Source organism: Phyllobates terribilis, unplaced genomic scaffold (genome assembly GCF_046119375.1).
Source record: "Phyllobates terribilis strain yellow unplaced genomic scaffold, ASM4611937v1 Scaffold_3__8_contigs__length_932513732, whole genome shotgun sequence".
Taxonomy (NCBI): Eukaryota; Metazoa; Chordata; class Amphibia; order Anura; family Dendrobatidae; genus Phyllobates; species Phyllobates terribilis.
The window spans coordinates 263,220,865-263,242,492 of record NW_027362763.1 but is presented as its reverse complement, the minus strand read 5'-3'; the positions used below and the strand labels follow the sequence as shown (position 1 = coordinate 263,242,492).

The 21,628-nt window shown below is 41.4% G+C and overlaps 1 protein-coding gene across 3 annotated transcripts in view; it reads right to left on the bottom strand.

Moving 5' to 3' along the window:
- LEKR1 (leucine, glutamate and lysine rich 1) overlaps positions 1–21,628 on the bottom strand; it is a 195,228-nt gene that overhangs the window by 65,095 nt on the left and 108,505 nt on the right. For all 3 annotated transcript variants that reach the window (XM_073674775.1, XM_073674777.1, XM_073674776.1), the window contains exon 8: positions 14,208–14,289. In XM_073674775.1, coding sequence (XP_073530876.1) covers positions 14,208–14,289 — 82 coding nt within the window. The remainder of the gene's footprint in view (positions 1–14,207; positions 14,290–21,628) is intronic.

Here is a 21,628-nt window from a genome sequence, read left to right as displayed (position 1 = left end):
GAAGAACTTGTATGATGCCTCCTGTTAATAAACAGACTGAAAAACGAGCTCTGCGAGGGTGAAACTGCCCTTAATGCAAACTTACATATTTTTTCCCTGCTAGGCTCGTAGATCTGGCCGATAGCTAGGACCAGATAATAAGCTAAGAAAGTCCTGGCAAGAAATGTTAGTAATTAGCAGCTCGTGCTCAATTATTCATTCTTCCCTGTGGAACAAATTAGAGTTCACCTCTCTGTACATTTTGTTCACTTTGTTTAGTTCCACTAGGAGACTTTCCACACAGCCCGGTAAGGGGTTAAACAGGCTGATGTTACCTGGAACAAAGAACTAACAAATACTGGTTTTAATCACTTGTTGACCAGGAAAGGAATGACAGCACACAAGGGAAGAGGCATGCAGATAGCTACATGGCAGAGGCCTGCTGTAAAGCCAGATACTCCGTCTATGGCCTGTCAGTTGCCATGGTGAGGTCCATATATTTATACTAACAGCGCCTGCTGATCCTATAGAGCATCGTCTGGGGCCGCAGAACAATATAACCAGAATATGAGATTTATTTCTCTAGGCAATTCTCATAATACTATATTATAGCTGAGTTGTAACATTGTCCATAAGGAAGCCTCGGTGCTGTACTCAGCGAGCAGATGAGAACCATTACACACTGCGACTTGATTTCCCCCATATTGAAATATTTATACAAAAGGTTTCGGTGGTAAAAGCAATGTATTTTCATCAATTCCTGCTTATTATCCTCTAACAATGAAATGTATGACCAGTCCCCACATACTGTGCGTCCAGCGCAGGTTAGTGTATCTCTAATCTACTTACTACATATACAGTGGGTGAAATAAGTATTGAACACGTCACCAATTTTCTAAGTAAATATATTTCTTAAAGTGTTATTGACATGAAATTCTCACCAGGTGTTGGTAACAACCCATCCAATCCACAGAGGCAAAGAAATCAAAGTATAGATGTCCATAAATTATGTGTAATAATGAGAAATGACACAGGGAAAAAGTATTGAACACCCTTACTGAAATGTATTTAATACTTTGTAGAAAAGCCTCTGTTGGTGATGATTCAAGACGCCTCCTGAATGGAGAAACTAGTCTCAGGCATTGCTCATTCCCAGGATTGTTATGACACACAAGTCCTGAACCCAATCAGCGCTGGCATCACTATCCCCACCTTAGGATGTATATGTAATCAAGAGGAAGTGAGAGCTGCGGCACTTCCCACTTGATTACTTATACGTCCGAAGGTGAGGACAGGGACGCTGTTAGAACCTTGCTCTTAGGTTTTTTTTCCTTTGCTGGTCACATGACCTTGTTGGCCTATTTAAGCCTGCTCCGCCCTTCTGGCTTTGCTGGACTTCATTGTATTTCTACTTTCTAGCTAGCCTTTGCTCTGTGTCTTCCTCTGTTGGTTTGCTTGGTCTACGGACCTCTATGTTCTATATATTTTGTTTGTTCGTCTGTCTGCTACTATTTCTGTTAGGAGGTGTCCCATATTCCTCCCAGTCCTTAGTACTTGTAGGGATTCCTTCCCCACATCTATAGGTCTCCGTACAGACTAGCTTAGGACTTTAGCAGGTCTGATCGCAGGATCAGGTTCCCTGTTACATCGTAGGGATTCAGCTGAGTTCTATCGTAGGGACAGATCTCCTCTCTTTCCTTAGCTCTGGTAGCAGAACATAACACTTCATTGTATTTCTACTTTCTAGCTAGCCTTTGCTCTGTGTCTTGCTCTGTTGGTTTGCTTGGTCTACGGACCTCTATGTTCTATATATTTTGTTTGTTCGTCTGTCTGCTACTATTTCTGTTAGGAGGTGTCCCATATTCCTCCCAGTCCTTAGTACTTGTAGGGATTCCTTCCCCACATCTATAGGTCTCCGTACAGACTAGCTTAGGACTTTAGCAGGTCTGATCGCAGGATCAGGTTCCCTGTTACATCGTAGGGATTCAGCTGAGTTCTATCGTAGGGACAGATCTCCTCTCTTTCCTTAGCTCTGGTAGCAGAACATAACAGTAAGTCCAGCCTGCAAATTCTCTAAGGAAAGATTTTTCTGTTCCATCATGGTGTCGGTTCAGGATTTGGCTCATCGCCTGCAGGGACTCTCTCTGGAGGTGGCCGAGCTCCGTCAGCACGTGAGTAACTGTCCTGGAGCACATTTCTTGGAGCCTAAGGTATGTTTGCCGGATTTATTTTTTGGTGAACATCGAGAATTTTTTTCATTTAAAAATGCTTGCTTATTGTATTTTCGTTTGAGACCCAAGTCCTCTGAGGATGAATCCCAGCGCATAGGGTTCATAATGTCACTTTTGCGCAAAGAGCCTCAGGAGTGGGCCTTTTCTTTGCAACCTAGTGATACATGCTTCAGATCAGTGGATAGTTTTTTTTCTGCTTTGGGACTATTATATGATGATCCTGACCGTGTTGCATCAGCTGAGACTGAGTTGAGACGTTTGAAACAGGGATCAGGTAATGTGGAAAAATATTGTACTCATTTCCGTCGTTGGTCTACTCAAATAGGGTGGAACGATTCTGCTCTGAAAAGTCTATTTCTTGCTGGGCTCAGTGAAAGGGTTAAAGACCTGCTAATTGCTTATCCTACACCTGAAGATTTGCAACAGGCTATGCAATTAGCTATACGGGTGGATAGGAGACTGCGTGCTAGGGTTAATGAGAGCAAATCCTCTGCTATGTCAGTTTCTGGTTATGAGAATGTGTGTACTAACAGTGGTGAACCGATGGAGATTGGATCGGTGGCACCTCGCTCTCAAGAAAAAGACCGTCGATTTTCTGAAGGCTTGTGTTTCTATTGCGGAAAATCTGGTCATTTGATTAAAGGCTGTGAGCTTCGTATGAAGAAAGAAAAAAAAATGGTCAGTCATGCCCGTATTGCCTGTTTAAATTCCAAGGGTGTATTTTTAGCTGCTTCCACGATTGCTCAGGAAAAATTAATGGAATTTCGGGTGTTTGTCGATTGTGGGTCTACTCTGAATGTAATTGATGGGGGATTCTTGGAAAGACTCAATTTAAAACCCGAACCTTTATCATCCCCCATTGCTGTGGTTTCTGTGGATGGTTCCCCTTTGAAGAATATTACTCTCAAGGTCTGTGAATTTCCTCTCACTATTAATGGTGTTCACCATGAGAAATTGGATTTGGTAGTTTTGAATAACTTGCCTTCTCCAGTAATATTGGGATTGCCCTGGTTAAAATTTCACAATCCTGTACTGGATTGGTCTACCAATGAAATTAAATACTGGAGCCATAAATGTTATGACAAGTGTTGTAACGGGCGTATTGCAGCTTTGGATAGGGGAGAATTGCCTGTTCCTATTCAGGATTTTTGGAGAGTTTTTTCTGAGAAGGAATCGCAGGTTTTGCCTCCCCATAGAGACTATGATTGTTCTATTGAATTTGTCCCTGGAGCGACTCTTCCTAAAAGTCGTTTATTTAACCTTACTATTCCTGAGAGGAAAGCTTTGGAGGAATACATACAGACAAGTTTGGCCGCCGGTCACATTAGGCCCTCTAAGTCTCCTGTGGCGGTTGGATTTTTTTTTGTAAAAAAAAGGACGGCGGTTTACGTCCTTGTCTGGATTTTCGTGAGATTAACAAAATTACTGTACGCAATCCTTACCCACTGCCATTGATTCCTGATCTGTTTAACCAGTTAATGGGGGCCAAGTGGTTCTCTAAAATTGACCTTAAGGGGGCATACAATCTGTTGCGCATGAAGGAGGGTGATGAATGGAAGACTGCTTTTAACACTCCTGTGGGTCATTTTGAGAATCTGGTTATGCCTTTTGGTCTTACTAATGCTCCTGCATTTTTTCAGAATCTTATTAATGACATCCTGAGACCTTTGATCGGCAAAAATGTGGTTGTGTATTTGGATGACATTTTGATTTATTCGCCGGATCTGGAGTCTCATTGGCGGAGCGTACGTGAGGTATTACAGTTGTTAATGGACAATTCGCTTTTTGCTAAGCTGGAGAAATGTGAGTTCGCTGTACAGAGAATTAGTTTTTTGGGTTACATTATCTCCAGCGAAGGTTTTGAGATGGACCCGGTTAAAGTTCAAGCTGTACAGGAATGGCCTAGGCCTATTGGTTTGAAATCGATACAGAGGTTTTTAGGTTTCGCCAATTATTACAGAAAATTCATAAAAAAATTTTCTAGTATTGTCAAACCTCTGACCGATCTCACCAGGAAAGGTGCTGATGCGGTTCAGTGGTCTTCTGAGGCCATTGAAGCTTTTGTGTATCTCAAGGAGAGGTTCACCTCTGCTCCCATCCTTATGCAGCCTGATGTGACTAAGCCATTTTTGGTTGAGGTTGATGCTTCCTCTGTGGGGGTTGGCGCAGTATTGTCTCAGGATAACGGGGATGGATTACATCCCTGTGCCTTTTTTTCAAAAAAATTTTCGGAGACTGAACTGAATTACGATATTGGTAATCGGGAATTATTGGCTATTAAACTCGCATTTGAACACTGGCGTCACTTCTTGGAAGGTGCGGAATTTCCCGTTCAGGTTCTTACGGATCATAAAAATCTGATATATCTTGATGCTGCCAAGCGCCTGAATGCCCGTCAGGCTAGGTGGGCACTGTTTTTCTCGCGGTTTAATTTCTCCGTTACTTACATCCCTGGTACTAAGAATGTTAAGGCGGATGCCTTGTCTCGCAGTTTTTCTCCCATAGTCGGTGCTGAGAAAGAGGAGAACATTTTACAAGAAGGTGTTGTGATAGCTGCTTTGGACTCCGTTTTGGAAGATGAGATTCTTAAAGCACAGGAGAATGCCCCATCTAACACTCCCCATGGGAGGTTGTTTGTGCCTGGGACCTTTAGGAGAGATTTATTTGTTGAGTGTCATGAGTCTCGGTTGGCAGGTCATCCCGGAATCTCTGAGACCAAGAGACTGGTGGGTCGCAGTTTTTGGTGGCCTGGATGGCAGAAGGAAGTCATTAAGTGGGTGCGTCAATGTACTATATGTGCTAGATCTAAGTCCTCTCATACTCCTGCTGCGGGGTTGCTTTGTCCTTTGGAGGTTCCCAGTGCTCCTTGGACACATTTGGCTATGGACTTTATAACTGACCTTCCCCCCTCTGAGGGTTTTTCTGTCATCTGGGTGGTCGTGGACCGTTTTAGCAAGATGTGTCACTTGGTTCCCTTTGTCAAACTGCCCTGCACTAAAACTCTCGCTAAGGAAATTGTCAGACTTCATGGCGTTCCTACTGACATTGTTTCTGATAGGGGTCCTCAGTTCGTGGCTCGTTTTTGGCGTGCCTTTTGTGACAGGTTGGGAGTTCATTTGTCGTTCTCGTCAGGATATCATCCTGAATCTAATGGCCAGACAGAAAGGAAAAACCAGGATGTTGAGCAGTTCTTGCGTTGTTTTGTGGCAGACAATCAAGAGGGGTGGTCTGAGTTTCTGCCACTTGCTGAATTTGCTCTGAACAATCATACATCTTCTTCTGCTGGTTGTTCGCCTTTTTTTTGTTGTTCTGGGAGACATCCGTCGTTTGGGTCGTTCTCCAAGTTGGGATCTGCCGTGCCTGAGGAGGAGAATTTTTCCGGTGATTTGGAGAGAGTTTGGACGGATGTGCGTGGTAATCTTCAGGAGGCCAACAGAAAATCTAAGGACTACTTTGATAGGAAACGACAGGAGGTTTTGTTCGCTGTTGGTGACATGGTTTGGTTGTCCTCTAGGAATCTGCGGTTGAGGATTCCTTCTAAGAAATTGGGTCCCAAGTTTGTAGGGCCCTTTAAGGTGCTTCAGGTTGTCAACCAATCTGCTGTTAGGTTGGAGGTTCCTACCTCCTGGAGAATTAATCCGGTATTTCATGTCTCTCTGTTGAAAAAAGCTGTTGTATCGGATTGTGACGCCTCTGCCTCTGTTCCTCCGGTGGTGGAGGACGGGGAATATGAAATTTCTCGCATCCTTAACTCTAGACTGTATAGAGGTAGTTTGCAGTATCTTGTGGCCTGGAAAGGTTTCGGACCCGAGGATAACTCTTGGGTGAGGTCGGATGATGTTTCCGCGTCCAGACTTATCAGAGCGTTTCACAGGAGATTTCCTGATAAGCCTGGTCCTAGGGGATCCGGAGGATCCTCTTAGAAGGGGGGGTACTGTTAGAACCTTGCTCTTAGGTTTTTTTTCCTTTGCTGGTCACATGACCTTGTTGGCCTATTTAAGCCTGCTCCGCCCTTCTGGCTTTGCTGGACTTCATTGTATTTCTACTTTCTAGCTAGCCTTTGCTCTGTGTCTTGCTCTGTTGGTTTGCTTGGTCTACGGACCTCTATGTTCTATATATTTTGTTTGTTCGTCTGTCTGCTACTATTTCTGTTAGGAGGTGTCCCATATTCCTCCCAGTCCTTAGTACTTGTAGGGATTCCTTCCCCACATCTATAGGTCTCCGTACAGACTAGCTTAGGACTTTAGCAGGTCTGATCGCAGGATCAGGTTCCCTGTTACATCATAGGGATTCAGCTGAGTTCTATCGTAGGGACAGATCTCCTCTCTTTCCTTAGCTCTGGTAGCAGAACATAACAGACGCCAGCGCTAATTGGGTGCAGGACTCGTGTGTCGTAACAACCTCACATTAGACCCCCGAACGCGAGTGGTGACATTGCTGGAATGGCGCCAGCACGGAGGGGGAGTATAAGTGTTTTTATTTTCATGGGGGCAAACATTCAGAGTGAGAAGGGGTTGTCCTAGTAATCTGCCGTCACTTTATGGGACTGCAGACTTATGAGTCCTCACATCATGCGCGCCGTGACGATTCTCTGGAATTTTTGATTTTCAGTTCAATTCTAGGAAACTCATGCAGGGAATGGATTTGTTAAATAGTGGACTACAACAACAAGTGAAGGATACCATTGACTATAAAAGGCTCCCTCATCATTTTGGAAAAAAAATGCAGCATGCTCCCATTTCTATCAGACATTCATGGCATATCCTGCAAGGAGTTTGTATGTTCTCCCCGTGTTTACGTGGGTTTCCCCCAGGTTCTCCGGTTTCCTCCCACACTCCAAAGACATACTGTACTGATAGGAAATCTAGATTGTGAGCCCCAATGGGGACAGTGCCGATAATGTCTATAAAGCGCTATGGAATTAATGGCGCTATATAAGTGAGTAAAATAAATAAATATCCTGGCATGGGTAAATTACTTAAAATTATTCTAGGGGTCCAATATCTGGTAGACGCTCAGATCCTGAGAATAAAGGGGCTAAAGTGCTGTCTCCCCTTGACAAATTTTTCTCTGTGCAGTGCCATTCCTGGCTACCTAGTGTAAAGTCGAACCAATCAATTAAACAGAGCCTGCCGCCGGGTGGCCGGGAGCACCAATATACAAGGAGAGACTGTGAAAAGGATGCAGTTCTAATACAGCACTAGGGGCTTTCAATCTCAGGATCGGTGGGGGTTCCAGAGGTTGGATGCCAGTATTCAACAAGTTATTTCAGACTCAAGCTACATGCTATCATTTCCTAAGATGGGAATACTCCCTTACACATTACACAGTGCTCAGGTGGTTTGTCTGTGCAATGGACAAGACAAGTCCTTAAGAGAAAGAGACACTCTTTGTAACCTGTTCTGTTACCCCTGTGTTAAATAAATGTATGATTCACAGGGGCATAGACACAGGAAGGGGGACCACATTGTAAAGATTAATGTGGGACCACTATCTGGAGCTGGAGATGATCACCACACTCACAACCACCTAGGACGGGAGGCCCTCCATCTACGCTCTTATAGTTGGGCTTGTAGAGGGGATCACTGCACATGTCCCAATGACTCATTATAATAAGGAATGCAGACAAGCTAGGCTCGTGGTTACTTTTACTTGAATTGCAACTTACTTTTTATTCCTGTAACTTTAGACTTTGTACTATGCTTTTTATAAAGTATCCCTAGATAACCTTCAGAAATCACAGGCTTGGCATGTATTACTGGGAGTGATTTTTTACTTTATGTGATTTTTTTCTCCTGCAATTTAGCAAACCAATACATTCACAAAATTATCTCTGCTTTCCCTGCACTGCCCAGTTTTTCTTCGTCAAGTTTGACTCCTGGAGACCATATGAATAGTGTTTCTTCACTATGTTCTGGCTTGTGTTCACGTCTTCATTTTTTGATGAATTATGTATACAATAAAATTCCTTCTATAAAACGAGTGTCCACTAATTCAGGTAACCAGATCTAATGAAGAAAAGTAAATTTACCGGGAATCTCAAAACACCAGAATGGGAGATAACCAATTATGACAACCCTTGGCGGCTTTTACTGGCCATTATATTGGCATCGGGTGTAGTAAATGTTTAGTATTTATTTCTTTGTTAGTTACAACTCCATTAAAAAGTCTCTTTTCTATAGTATTATAGTAGCTCTACCTTGGAATTTTCCTTTGCTGCTGCTTCTATATGCTTCCAAAATCAGTATTATATCATAAGTATAATACTGTGTAAGAAATAATATAAAATGAAATAATAAAGAATGGTCAAAAATAACATCTCCTGCAGAAAGCAGATTCCAATCGTCATTTTTGCATCGGAGGTATTATTGAGACCTCTAAATTTTGACTGTTCTGGAAAAGCCGATCTGCCATGGACTGGGTAAACCAAAGGCTTTTACAAGAAATTTTTTCTATTTTTTTAAGTTAAAAGAACACTCATTACGAGCATTGGTCCATGTAAAATGGCTACCACCAGCCAAAGAATGAGCAAAACATTTTGTTGGGTGATCACATACTTTATGCAGCCTAAAAGAACATCTGTCGGTAGCACATCAGCTTGTGTAAATAGGGGATGAGCTGCCAAAAATATGCAAACTGCATGGGGACTGAGCGATTGTTTAAACTACTGTTTGTCTCCATACAATCTGCAATGGCCCCCCTCAAACCAGTGCCTGTCAACTTGTGGTATCATCGATTAACACTTGAGCTGAATTATGGTAGGAGTTCTATACTTCAACTTTTATTTTTGGTACCAAGATGGCACTCATTTGGCCCGGATGCTTTTTGATTACCAGGAGATTGCTTAGGGGACACAATGTTCTCAAGCCGTGGCCTGACACCACAAGCTTTTGTGATCTTTTCAGTTGGTATTGGTGCTACACATAAAAGAAATCAACTGAAGGCCTTGTTCAAAAGTCCAATTTTTGCGTACGATTGCTATCCATGTTTATCATGGATGGCACTTGTACCTGTTCGATTTTTTCCTTGGACTGAGTAGACTGCGGAAAAGATCGGAAACATGTCTGATTTTGATTCGAGGGTCCAATCAACATCAGCAATACAAGTCAGTGGGTCCGTGAAAAAAATCAGACTACACTCAGATGACATTCGAGTGGAGTCCGATTTTCACGGACTCTCAGAAAGGAGAAGGTGGACAATTTTTCTTTTTAAATTTCTCCACATACAAGAAAATCGGATGACCCTCATACCACGCTCTGATCAAACTGTGATCAGTATCTGATTAGAATAATATGTCTGATTTTCTTATCTGCAATAAAAATTGGAAGTCTGAATGAGGCCTAAAAGAGGTCACATAGAAGTAGCAAGTGGGCTTGTACAATTTGATCACAATGTGTAATAAGAACCTCACGTTTATTTGTATAAATCTTGCTTGGCAGCAATAGATGGACGTACTAAATTTTTACTCGCAATCCATTTTTTTCCCCACAATTGCGAAGTTGATGTTCCTTTTAGTTCCAAAGATTGTTTTTCTCACCTTTAATCAAGTGTGTTTGAAGTTCATAAACTGATCATATTTGTAGGTAGTTTATCTACCATGTACTTGTATTTTTTTTTTTAAAAAAAGACATAAAAAAAAAAAACGTTGCTTGGTGTTTAGAATAATTCCCAAAACGAATGCAAATCCTGTTAGCAATGATTTAGTATGTGGACGCATATACTCCTAATCAGTATTCAATCGCTCAGCAACGCTGAAGGACATAGGGGAATAAAATCTGATGTATTAATGCATATCGTCTCGCTAGCATCCAAAAAGTTAACTTAATGCCTTGCATTAAAAATTGATCAGAATCCAGTGATTAAAGAATGTTCATGAGAGAATGTCATTTTATCAGCAATCCAAATGAGGCGTTGCTATGCTTTCAAAATATTTGCAGGTTGTCATGCATTCAATCTTCTACTTGTGGACTTGAAAGACAAGCCTACTGAGAAACGCACAAAGAAAACACTTTGCAAGCATCTTTGGAAAGCTCAGCATATTGCAAAAAGTCCATGGTCACACTAATATGTGATCCAGAGCAATTCCTGCTTCCAGCATGGACTTTCATTTGAAGATGAAGTGCACATAAGAAATTACTAAAAAATGCAGAAGTAGCTGATGTGCCCTGTAAATAAATATTAACTAAAAGCATATATGATCTGCAGGCATTTCAATCCTTCCCCCTTTTGTTTTGCGCTTTTGTTTTTTTCCTCCTTTTTTTCCAAAAAATCCAACATAGCCATGTGAGGGCTTGTTTTCAGTGTAATGAGTTGTAGTTTTGAATGACACTATTCATTTTGCCATACAACGTAATGGAAAATGGGAAAAAAAAATTCAAGCTATTTTGACTTTTTGGGGGGTTTATTTTATTGTGTGGTAAAAATGACTTGGCAATATGAATCTCCATGTCAGCATAATTATGATACTATCAAACATGTATTTTTTTTTTAAGTGGTGAAAAAAAAATCGGAAATTTGTAAAAGGAAAAAACTTGGTTTGTGTCTCCATTTTTTATTTTTCTGTTGATGGGCATTTCATTTATGAGGGTTTGATTTAACATGGTGAGCTTATGATTTTATTGATATCATTCATGTGTGATTGCATTTACTTAGGAAGGTCCCATGACTATAAACGGCAAATCTAGTATTTTTTCTCTTCAAAGTGCTTAACGTAGGGTTTCATTAATTTATATTTTCATAGATTGGACTTTTACGTGGTGATACTGAACATCAACATTTACATTTTTTTTTAGTTATTTATTTTTAAAGGAGGGAAAGAGGGATGAATGAAATATCCGATTTTTTTTATCTTTATATTTTATTTTATTTTTTACTATATTTATTCAATTTGCAGTCCTTTAATTGCTTGTTCTGTATAGTACAATACTACAGTATTGCAGTATACAGAGATAATGATGTTTTCCTATGAAGCAAGTCATATGGTGGGCTTCACAGTAGACCAAGATTACAGCCATGAGGGCCTTCATCCGGCCCCTAACAACATCTATAACCAAACAACACCCTGTGATCATGTTGCAAAGAAGTGATAGTAGCCAGTGCCAGGACCGGGTGCACCAGCTGTCAGTTCCTTTATATGCCGCTGGCAGAGATTGACAGTGGGATTTACCTTATTTTTCGGACTATAAGACGCACCAGACCATAAGACGAACCTAGGTTTTAGAGGAGGAAAATAAAAAATAAAAAAATGTAAGCAAAAAATGTGTTCATGGTGCACTTTTAAGGGGGAGGGGGTCTTCTGCTGACACTGGTATAGGGGTAATATCCCCCAATTCTGACAATATCCCCTATCCTGGTATATATGCCCCCCCTTCCTTTTATACGTGGTCCCCATCCCCATCCTGGTATGCCTGGCATCCCTCCATCCTGGTATGCATGGAACCCCTCATCCCTATACTGGTATGCATGGCACCCCTCATCCCCGTCCTGGTATGCATGGCACCCCTAATCCCCATCCTGGTATGCATGGCACCCCTAATCCCTATCCTGGTATGCATGGCACCCCTCACCCTTATCCTGGTATGTATGGCCCCTCATCCTAATCTTGGTATGTATGGCCCCCTCATCTTTATCCTGTTATGTATGCCCCCCTCAGAGTTATCCTGGTATGTATGCCCCCCTCATCTTTATCTTGTTATGTATGGCCCCCTCATCTTTATCCTGTTATGTATGGCCCACTCAGCATTACCTTGGTATGTATGGCCCCCTCATCTTTACCCTGGTATGTATGGCCCCCTCATCCTTACCCTGGTATGCATGGTCCCCCTAATCCCCATCAGGCTGCACATAAAAAAATAAACACTCATACTCACCTTTCTTCTCTCTCCTCCAGTGCTGCATCCTGTCTGCCCGCACTGATCTCTCCATGTGAGTCACGCATGGCGTCACTGCCATGCGCGGCTCACATGGAGAGATCAGCTGCCGGGACTGTGTGCGCGGGGAGCAGTGACTTCATGCTACTTAATAGCCGACACACAGTGTAGCTGCGCTGCGGCTCCTGCTGCTGCCAGGCTATCGCGTGTGCCCGCTTATTAAAGGGCATGAATATTCACCCCTCTCCACTCCCATGAGCGTGGAGAGAGGTTGAATATTCATGCCCTTTAACAGCGGACACAGGCGATTCCGGCAGCAGTAGGAGCCGCGCTGCGTGGGGAGCAGTGAATATTCATTTTCTTTAGCAGCGGGGACAGTGTAGGCTGCAGCGGGCAGCTGCTGCCTCCTGTGCCCCGCTCCTCTACCGCTACCGCTCCCCCCACACCCCACATATATATATATACACCCCCCCAACATTCGGACTATAAGACGCACCCCCCATTTTCCTCCAAAATTTTGGAGGAAAAAAGTGCATCTTATAGTCCGAAAAATACGGTAAATGGTTAAACAACAGTGATCGGAGTTAGCTCCAGTTGATGTTTTTAGGGTATATGCACATGATGTAATTTCAGGTGGGTACGCTCCATAACCCACTTGAAAAAGTGATTAATATACATTAAAAAGAATAAACATTTGCCTTGCTATGTAAAAATGACTTTTGGTGCACATGTTCAGTCTTTTGAGCTTCTTTTAACCGCTTGACATTTGTAAAGATGCAAACCAGTTAAAAAAGTGACTATTCTTCACACTGCTAGTGTTATCATGAAGCGTCTTCTGCTTGAAGAACTCGGCAGGTACACCGGCGTCTAAAATGTTCTGGGCAGATACCCTTACAGGCAGACACCCAGTGACTTACATAGCAAATGCCTTAAGGGCATGGTACTGGCTCAGCTCCTTTGTCGGGAAGGGGATAAAGGAGTATTGTCATTGAGAACCGTAAGTAATGGCAAATCACTAAGATATGTCATCAACGAATGATTGCTAGGGGTCTGACTTTTGGGAGCCCCTTAATTCTGTTTCTGTGCTGCATCCACTTCACATTTTTTCTCTGCATAATGGCGCTTGCGGCCACTAGCTCTGAAGCTAGTCCAATTCACTTAAATAGAGCCATATTATGGAGGGTACACAAAAATGCGCTATGCTGAGAAACATCTGAGAGGGGGATACAATGCTGTGGAATTTATTTTTTCATGACTGCTGGGGTTCTCGAAGGTCTGACCCCTAGCGAACGCCAAAATAAGGAACTTACTGTATGTCCCCTAATTCTAGGACCAAGGCCAGAGGGAGTTAAATGTTGCACATGCTCCCGACTGCTACATTTATTGCTCATGTGAGTTCAGCTATTCTTGTAAGTGCCAGTGTCCCCCATTTTAGTGATCAGTGGGGGGAAGGTAGTTTCACAGCATTGAGAGCCATGCCGATCTAACAATTATTACCTAACCAGTGTAAAGGTGTTCATTTTTTGAGACTGGAATACCACCTTCAATTATGGCATATTCTCGTGATACGCTATCACCTGCTGAGATGGGATTAACCCTTAATTTCATTGTATTCTTCTCTGTACGCAGTGATTTCAGGGTACATAGGCTGACTGTTGTCTTCCTCTAAAGCATTACTAACAGAAAGTCCAAAGAAACACCTGCTTTACTATCAATAATTTGACACCATCACTTCTGACAACTTCCAAGAACATTTACATGCTTATTTCTGAATGGTATTTGCAGCTCTTGTACAAGTTTGAGCTTCCTAATGTAGGATTAGTCTCCCTTTAAGACATCTGACTGATATGTTACTATTGTAGCTTCCTGGAATAGGAGAAGGCTCTACAGCAGTCCCTACTGTGTACAAAGGGTTAAGTGACAAAATGTATCTGAAACATTCCCTAAGTAACCGTTGCAGACCTTTGTCAATGTCATCTGCTATTCCTTTCATAAGCAACGGATATCTGGGCGTCAGCTGCAGTATATTATTACGGGGGTCGTCCCGCTCTTGTCACAACTAGAGAAGCTGTTGTGCTAAATTGTCATATGATGTGTTTGTTTAGGAACAGAAAGCAAAGCCGCTTACATGGAAATATCCTTGTGGTGTTGCATTTCTTTAGTTACATTATGGAAATCCGTTCTTACTGTTTCCAACTGTTGTTGTAAATCTGGAGAAAAGAAAACCGTTATAATTAATGGGTTGTGTTCTATAATTACACAATCAGATTACAAACTGCTTTTAACTTCAAGAAGAAAAAAAAAAGAACAAAAAATTGACTGTTTGCTCTGATGTCTGAACAGTAGGCAGGAAGTGTTAACAGTGATAGCCAAGGGTTTACGCCAACGTAAGCAGCACCTGTCGGGAGCCAAGATATTCTGCCTGGCATGTCTAGAGGCGAGCCTGATATCCACGAGAACAATGTGTTGCCTCGTTCTATCCCTCTGTAACATAAGGCAGGCAGAATAATAATCTACTGGGCTGAATTTGTTATTTTCACAGAAAGTTTTGTTTTCACAATAGAACAATTTTTCCTTATTGCCCACACACCTATTGCTTTATTATCACATCTTAGATTCCTGCTAGTGATTATATTAACAGTAATCCATAGTTTAATTTATTATTCTGTTTGCTTATTGCCATCATCCTACTTGCTTGCTTGTTTGCCTGTGTTTACCCGAGCAACGTGCCTGGCACATGATGGGCACGAATGAGAAAAACAGGAGTTGTGCCAATAACATCTCTGGTGTAGTGCACCTGTCCCGGCTGCTTACATATCAAGGCGTGTATCATAAAAGAGAACACAGCTCATTACCATTCAACGCCCTGCCCGTTTATAACCACTATATATATATTTGTCATGGATACACTCACATATACAGAGAAAGGAAGAGAGCTCTCAAGGCCATCTGAGCCACCAGATGTTATTTCAAAATGGGTTAACCATCAAAATAACAATTATACTCATAAATATAATGATTTATACAAAAAACTGTAATGAAAGCAATATTCCTACCATGAGTAAGACCATGTGGCATCTCTTTACCATTCAGGCCCGGGGGCACTGTAATGGACACGGCTGTGGAGTCAGTAGACCAAACTTAATACTCTGACTTTTACATTTCTGCCCACTCAGATTCTGCCACCAACTTTTCATAAATATTCAAGTGACTAGGAGCTGATTCGCAGTACCCCGGAACGGCCATTAAACAGAATATTGAGCTGTGTTGTTTCGTCCCCTTATACTGTTTACATCCAACCACCGCTGGAACTGGTAGCAGTTGATAGGTGGAGGTGCAAGTATAGAATGCTCACGGATCTGATAATGATGAACTACACTGAGGATAGCTCATCATTATCAAGGTAGTGGACAAGCCCTTTAACTATGGAGCTACACCTGCTGTACACAGTAAAAAATTGGGTTGCATGCAATCTTGTGGACTGCATCTGTCACTCAATAGTTATAATCAGTGAATAGTGCTACAAACCATCTCCACATAGGCCATGCCTAATTGACAAATGGGTGTTACAATTGTTTGTCCTTATACATAATGTCAGTGATGATCAGAAAGTGAAATTTTGTGGATAAACAGGTTTTTTTACCGAGGTGAAGGAGGTAAAGCCCACTTGTTAACTTGTTCACACATTTCAAGGAGGAATAAAAGAGGAAAATGATAATACAGAGCCTTAAGAAGAGATGAGACAAAATGGTTATTTTATGGGAAATGCAATAATTTGCTATAACGGACATTTCAGGAGAACTGACAGATCCTTTTTAAAGGTAACATGTCACAGAATTCAATCTGCTCTGAACCACAAGAAAGCTGACCGTGGCTCAGGTAGAATGAATGAATGAATCTCATATCCAGTTTGTATACTGCCTGAGACTGATCAGCGCTGTAATCTTGTGTAAGGTCTGCAGCATGGTAATACTCTGCAGACTTCCCTGTATGGACCTGGTGTCTGACTAGTATATGGTCACTGTATTGGTGGCATTATTGGTTACATTGCTCTGTGCATAGTATACGTCTGTCCCTCACTGATTAGGTATTCTTGCGTTCCACATTCACTTCTCTTCTGTGCTAATGACGCGCTTTATAGGAGAGGTGAGAGGCATAACAAAGTAAAAAAAATATCTGTACCTCACCTTTGTATGCTGCTATTCTGAAATATGAATGAGGGGGACCATATTGTATGTCGGCTGATAGGGTCTACACATTAGGTCTGTTTTTTTCAGCCCAGGCTGACCCTTCATAGGATATAGCCCGTAGCTCTATATCACCGATCTATCACTGGCTGCCATAATATAACAGCAAGAGCAATGTGATGAGACTCTGGCATCACGAGAAACATAGTCTGCAGTAAGGGAACCACATCAGAGAGGACGAAAGAATCAAGATGTCAAATAACTGGTAGAGAAACATCTCTATCTGCATAATTTAATGACATACAGTTATATGAAAAAGTTTGGGCACCCCTATTAATCTTAAGCTTAATGTTTTATAAAAATTGGTGTTTTTGCAACAGCTATTTCAGTTTGATATATGTAATAACTATTGGACACAGTAATGTTTCTGCCTTGAAATGAGGTTTATTGTACTAACAGAAAATGTGCAATCTGCATTCAAACAAAATTTGACAGGTGCATAAGTATGGGCACCTCACCAGAAAAGTGACATTAATAATTAGTAGATCCTCCTTTTGCAAAAATAACGGCCTCTAGTCGCTTCCTGTAGCTTTCAATGAGTTCCTGGATCCTGAATGAAGGTATTTTTGACCATTCCTCTTTACAAAACAATTCCAGTTCAGTAAAGTTTGATGGTCGCCGAGCATGGACAGCCCTCTTCAAATGATCCCACAGATGTTCAATGATATTCAGGTCTGGGGACTGGGATGGCCATTCCAGAACATTGTAATTGTTCCTCTGCATGAATGCCTGAGTAGATTTGGAGCGGTGTTTTGGATCATTGTCTTGCTGAAAGATCCATCCCCTGCGTAACTTCAACTTTATCACTGATTCTTGAACATTATTGTCAAGAATCTGCTGATACTGAGTGGAATCCATGCGTCCCTCAACTTTAACAAGATTCCCGGTGCCGGCATTGGCCACACAGCCCCAAAGCATGATGGAACCTCCACCAAATTTTACTGTGGGTAGCAAGTGTTTTTCTTGGAATGCTGTGTTTTTTTGCCGCCATGCATAACGCCTTTTTGTATGACCAAACAACTCAATCTTGGTTTCATCAGTCCACAGGACCTTCTTCCAAAAAGAAATTGGCTTCTCCAAATGTGCTTTTGCATACCTCAGCCGACTCTGTTTGTGGCGTGCTTGCAGAAACGGCTTCTTTCGCATCACTCTCCCATACAGCTTCTCCTTGTGCAAAGTGCGTTGTATAGTTGACCGATGCACAGTGACACCATATGCAGCAAGTTGATGCTGCAGCTCTCTGGAGGTGGTCTGAGGATTGTCCTTGACTGATCTCACCATTCTTCTTCTCTGCCTTTCTGATGTTTTTCTTGGCCTGCCACTTCTGGCCTTAACAAGAACTGTCCCTGTGTTCTTCCATTTCCTTACTATGTTCCTCACAGTGGAAACTGACAGGTTAAATCTCTGAGACAGCTTTTTGTATCCTTCCCCTGAACAACTATGTTGAATAATCTTTGTTTTCAGATCATTTGACAGTTGTTTTTAGGAACCCATGATGCCACTCTTCAGAGGAGATTCAAACAGGAGAACAACTTGCAAGTGGCCACTTTAAGTAGCTTTTCTCATGATTGCATACACCTGGCTATGAAGTTCAAAGCTCAATGAGGTTACAAAACCCAAAAAAGTGCTTTAGTAAGTCAGTAAAAAGTAGGTAGGAGTATTTAAAACAAGAAAATGATAAGGGTGCCCATACTTATGCACCTGTCAAATTTTGTTTGAATGCAGATTGCACATTTTCGGTTAGTACAATAAACCTCATTTCAAGGCAGAAACATTACTGTGTCCAACAGTTATTACATATATCAAACTGAAATAGCTGTTGCAAAAACACCAATTTTTATAAAACATTAAGCTTAAGATTAATAGGGGTGCCCAAACTTTTTCATATAACTGTATATTGTATGACATCCACTATATTCAACTTCTTCATAACTAAGAAAAACATAAAATAACGAAACCGTAAAAGACTAAGGAAGCATGTGCAGGGTTCACATCCCTATGCAGAGCGCTGGCTGTGGGGAGAGTTACTGAGCATGTGCGTTCATCGCACCCACTTCATTAGGTGGGCTTATGCTTTGCTCTACAGTTTGAACACCAGGTAGTGTCATATGGGAATGGACCCTTTCTTTTAAAGTTCTCGACCTTGAAGACAGGGTCTTGTCACAAGTGTCCTTGCTGTAGATATACCTATAATATACTTTTCTATTACTATTCAATATTTACGCTTTCTTTTGAAAAAAAAACTGTGTTTACTAAGTACCCTATGTTATTTATATGCACTATTGGTTTTACTTATTTACTTATAGCAGAGTATATGTTCATTTTGTCTCCGTCTTAGGTTTTGTCTGTTTAATGGCCAGTGTGAACATGCTCCTATTTTGCATACATACCAACTTATACTCCAGTTCATTTTTTTTAGTTTAGTTTCAGGTTTCTGCATTTAGTCCAGGGTATGACCTCCCTTCCTTCCTTTCAGCTGGACATTACATTTATATAGCTTCACATTTGCTGTGTGTCCATGTTTGGGACCCGGTCCTGCTAGGCCCTTATTCACACAGACGACCCTATGACGCATGGTAAGGATTTAATACTAGAGGTTAGGACCATCCCAGTTTGGGTAGACCTTGATGCTGGTGGGATGACTTTTACACTTGTTTTGATCAAACACTGTGTTTAGTAAGTACCCTATGTTATTTATATGCTTTATTGCTTTTATTTACTTACAGCAGGGTATATGTTAGTGTTGAGCGAGCATGCTCGACACTGCTCGGTACTCGCCCGAGCATCACGCTACTCGGGATGTTTGGCGAGCACCGAGCATTTCCGGGTTACTCGGGCGGGAGCTCGGGTCTCCACCCTGCATGTTTGGCGCTCTTTACAGAGCCAATGAACATGCAGGGATTGCCAGCCAGTCACTGTAATGCCGCAGCCATGTTGTTTGTGGGCATTACAGTGATTGGCTGGCCGCACATCGTCACCTCGAGTATTTAAAACTGGGCACCACCATCTTGGACACAGTCGCTCTGGATCAGACAGTGTAGGGACAGCGCTGCTGATTTAGGGAGAGATATATCCTGCAAAATAGTTAGTGTAGGGTCTGTAAAGGCTGCCAGATCAAACAAACAGTCCATCTCAGGACTAATATCCATCCCAGATATCAGGCAGGCAGGCTGTATAGGAGACGCAGTGATTATACCAGAAAACGCTGCATTAGACTCCTGTGTGCTCCTGTTGCTGAAATTGCTGGACTTAGCTCCAGGTCTCGGGGGCCAGGAAAAATCCTTTTTTTTTTTCCTCCTTCACACTGTACAAATACCCGTATTATTAACCTTTTGGTGTCCCCCCCGCTTTCCCCCCCAAAAAATGTGTGTCTCTGATTTTTCAGACACAAATATATCTGTTGAAAATAGTCTGATGTAGGCTAGAGAAATAGAAGTGTGGTTTTGCAGATCCACGGTTCAAACCTCTGTATTATTCAGTTTTGGGCCATTTGTATCTAAAAAAAACAGTTTGAGTGTGTCGCTCACTGTTCAGCCGCAAATATATATATTTTAAAAAGTCTGGTATACACCAGTAAATTATAACTGTGGTTTTGCTGTTCCACGGTAAAAAATCTCTATTATCCTTCTTTTGGCATTTTTTGCCGTAAAAAAAAACTAATAGTGTCTCCCTGATTTTTCAGACACAAATATATCTGTTGAAAATAGTCTGGTATACACCAGTAAATTATAACTGTGGTTTTGCTGTTCCATGGTAAAAAATCTCTATTATCCTGCTTTTGCCATTTTTTGCTGTAAAGAAAAACAGTAGTAGTGTCTCCTGATTGTTCAGACATAAATATATCTGTTGAAAATAGTCTGGTATACACCAGTAAATTATAACTGTTGTTTTGCTCTTCCACGGTAAAAAATCTCTATTATCCTGCTTTTGGCATTTTTTGCCGTAAAGAAAAACAGTAGTAGTGTTTCCTGATTGTTCAGAAACAAATATATCTGTTGAAAATAGTCTGGTATACACCAGTAAATTATAACTGTGGTTTTGCTGTTCCACGGTAAAAAATCTCTATTATCCTGCTTTTGGCATTTTTTGCCGTATAAACAAAACTAATAGTGTCTCCCTGATTTTTCAGACACAAATATATCTGTTGAAAATAGTCTGGTGTAGGCCTGAGAAATACAAGTGTGGTTTTGCAGTTCCACGGGTCAAATCTCTGTATTATCCTGCTTTTTTGCATTTTTTGCTGTAAAGAAAAACAGTAGTGTCTCCTGATTGTTCAGACACAAATATATCTGTTGAAAATAGTCTGGTGTAGGCCCGAGAAATACAAGTGTGGTTTGCAATTCCACGGGTCAAATCTCTGTATTATCCTGCTTTTTTGCATTTTTTGCTGTAAAGAAAAACAGTAGTGTCTCCTGATTGTTCAGACACAAATATATCTGTTGAAAATAGTCTGGTGTAGGCCCGAGAAATACAAGTGTGGTTTGCAATTCCATGGGTCAAATCTCTGTATTATCCTGCTTTTTTGCATTTTTTGCTGTAAAGAAAAACAGTAGTGTCTCCTGATTGTTCAGACACAAATATATATGTTGAAAATAGTCTGGTGTAGGCCCGAGAAATACAAGTGTGGTTTGCAATTCCACAGGTCAAATCTCTGTATTATCCTGCTTTTTTGCATTTTTTGCTGTAAAGAAAAACAGTAGTGTCTCCTGATTGTTCAGACACAAATATATCTGTTGAAAATAGTCTGGTGTAGGCCCGAGAAATACAAGTATGGTTTTGCAGTTCCACGGGTCAAATCTCTGTATTATCCTGCTTTTTTGCATTTTTTGCTGTAAAGAAAAACAGTAATGTCTCCTGATTGTTCAGACACAAATATATCTGTTGAAAATAGTCTGGTGTAGGCCCGAGAAACAGAAGTGTGGTTTTGCAGTTCCACGGGTCAAATCTCTGTATTATCCACTTTTGGGCCATTTTTACCTACAAAAAAAACAGTTTGAGTGTGTCGCTCACTGTTCAGCCGCAAATATATCTATTTAAAATTTTCTGGTATACCCCAGTAAACAATAACTGTGATTTTGCCATTCCACGGTAAAAAATTTCTATTATTCAGCTTTTGGTATTTTTTTAGTAAAGAAAAACAGTAATAGTTTCTCCCTGATTGTTCAGAATGTTTAAAAGAGTCGGGTGTAGGCCGGTTCTAATCTACTTTTTATTACCCTTTTTCCATTGATAGTGCGAGTGTAAGCTATTTTACTTCATTTACAATGGGCAAGGCGCGTGGCAAGGGACGGGGAAGTGGACA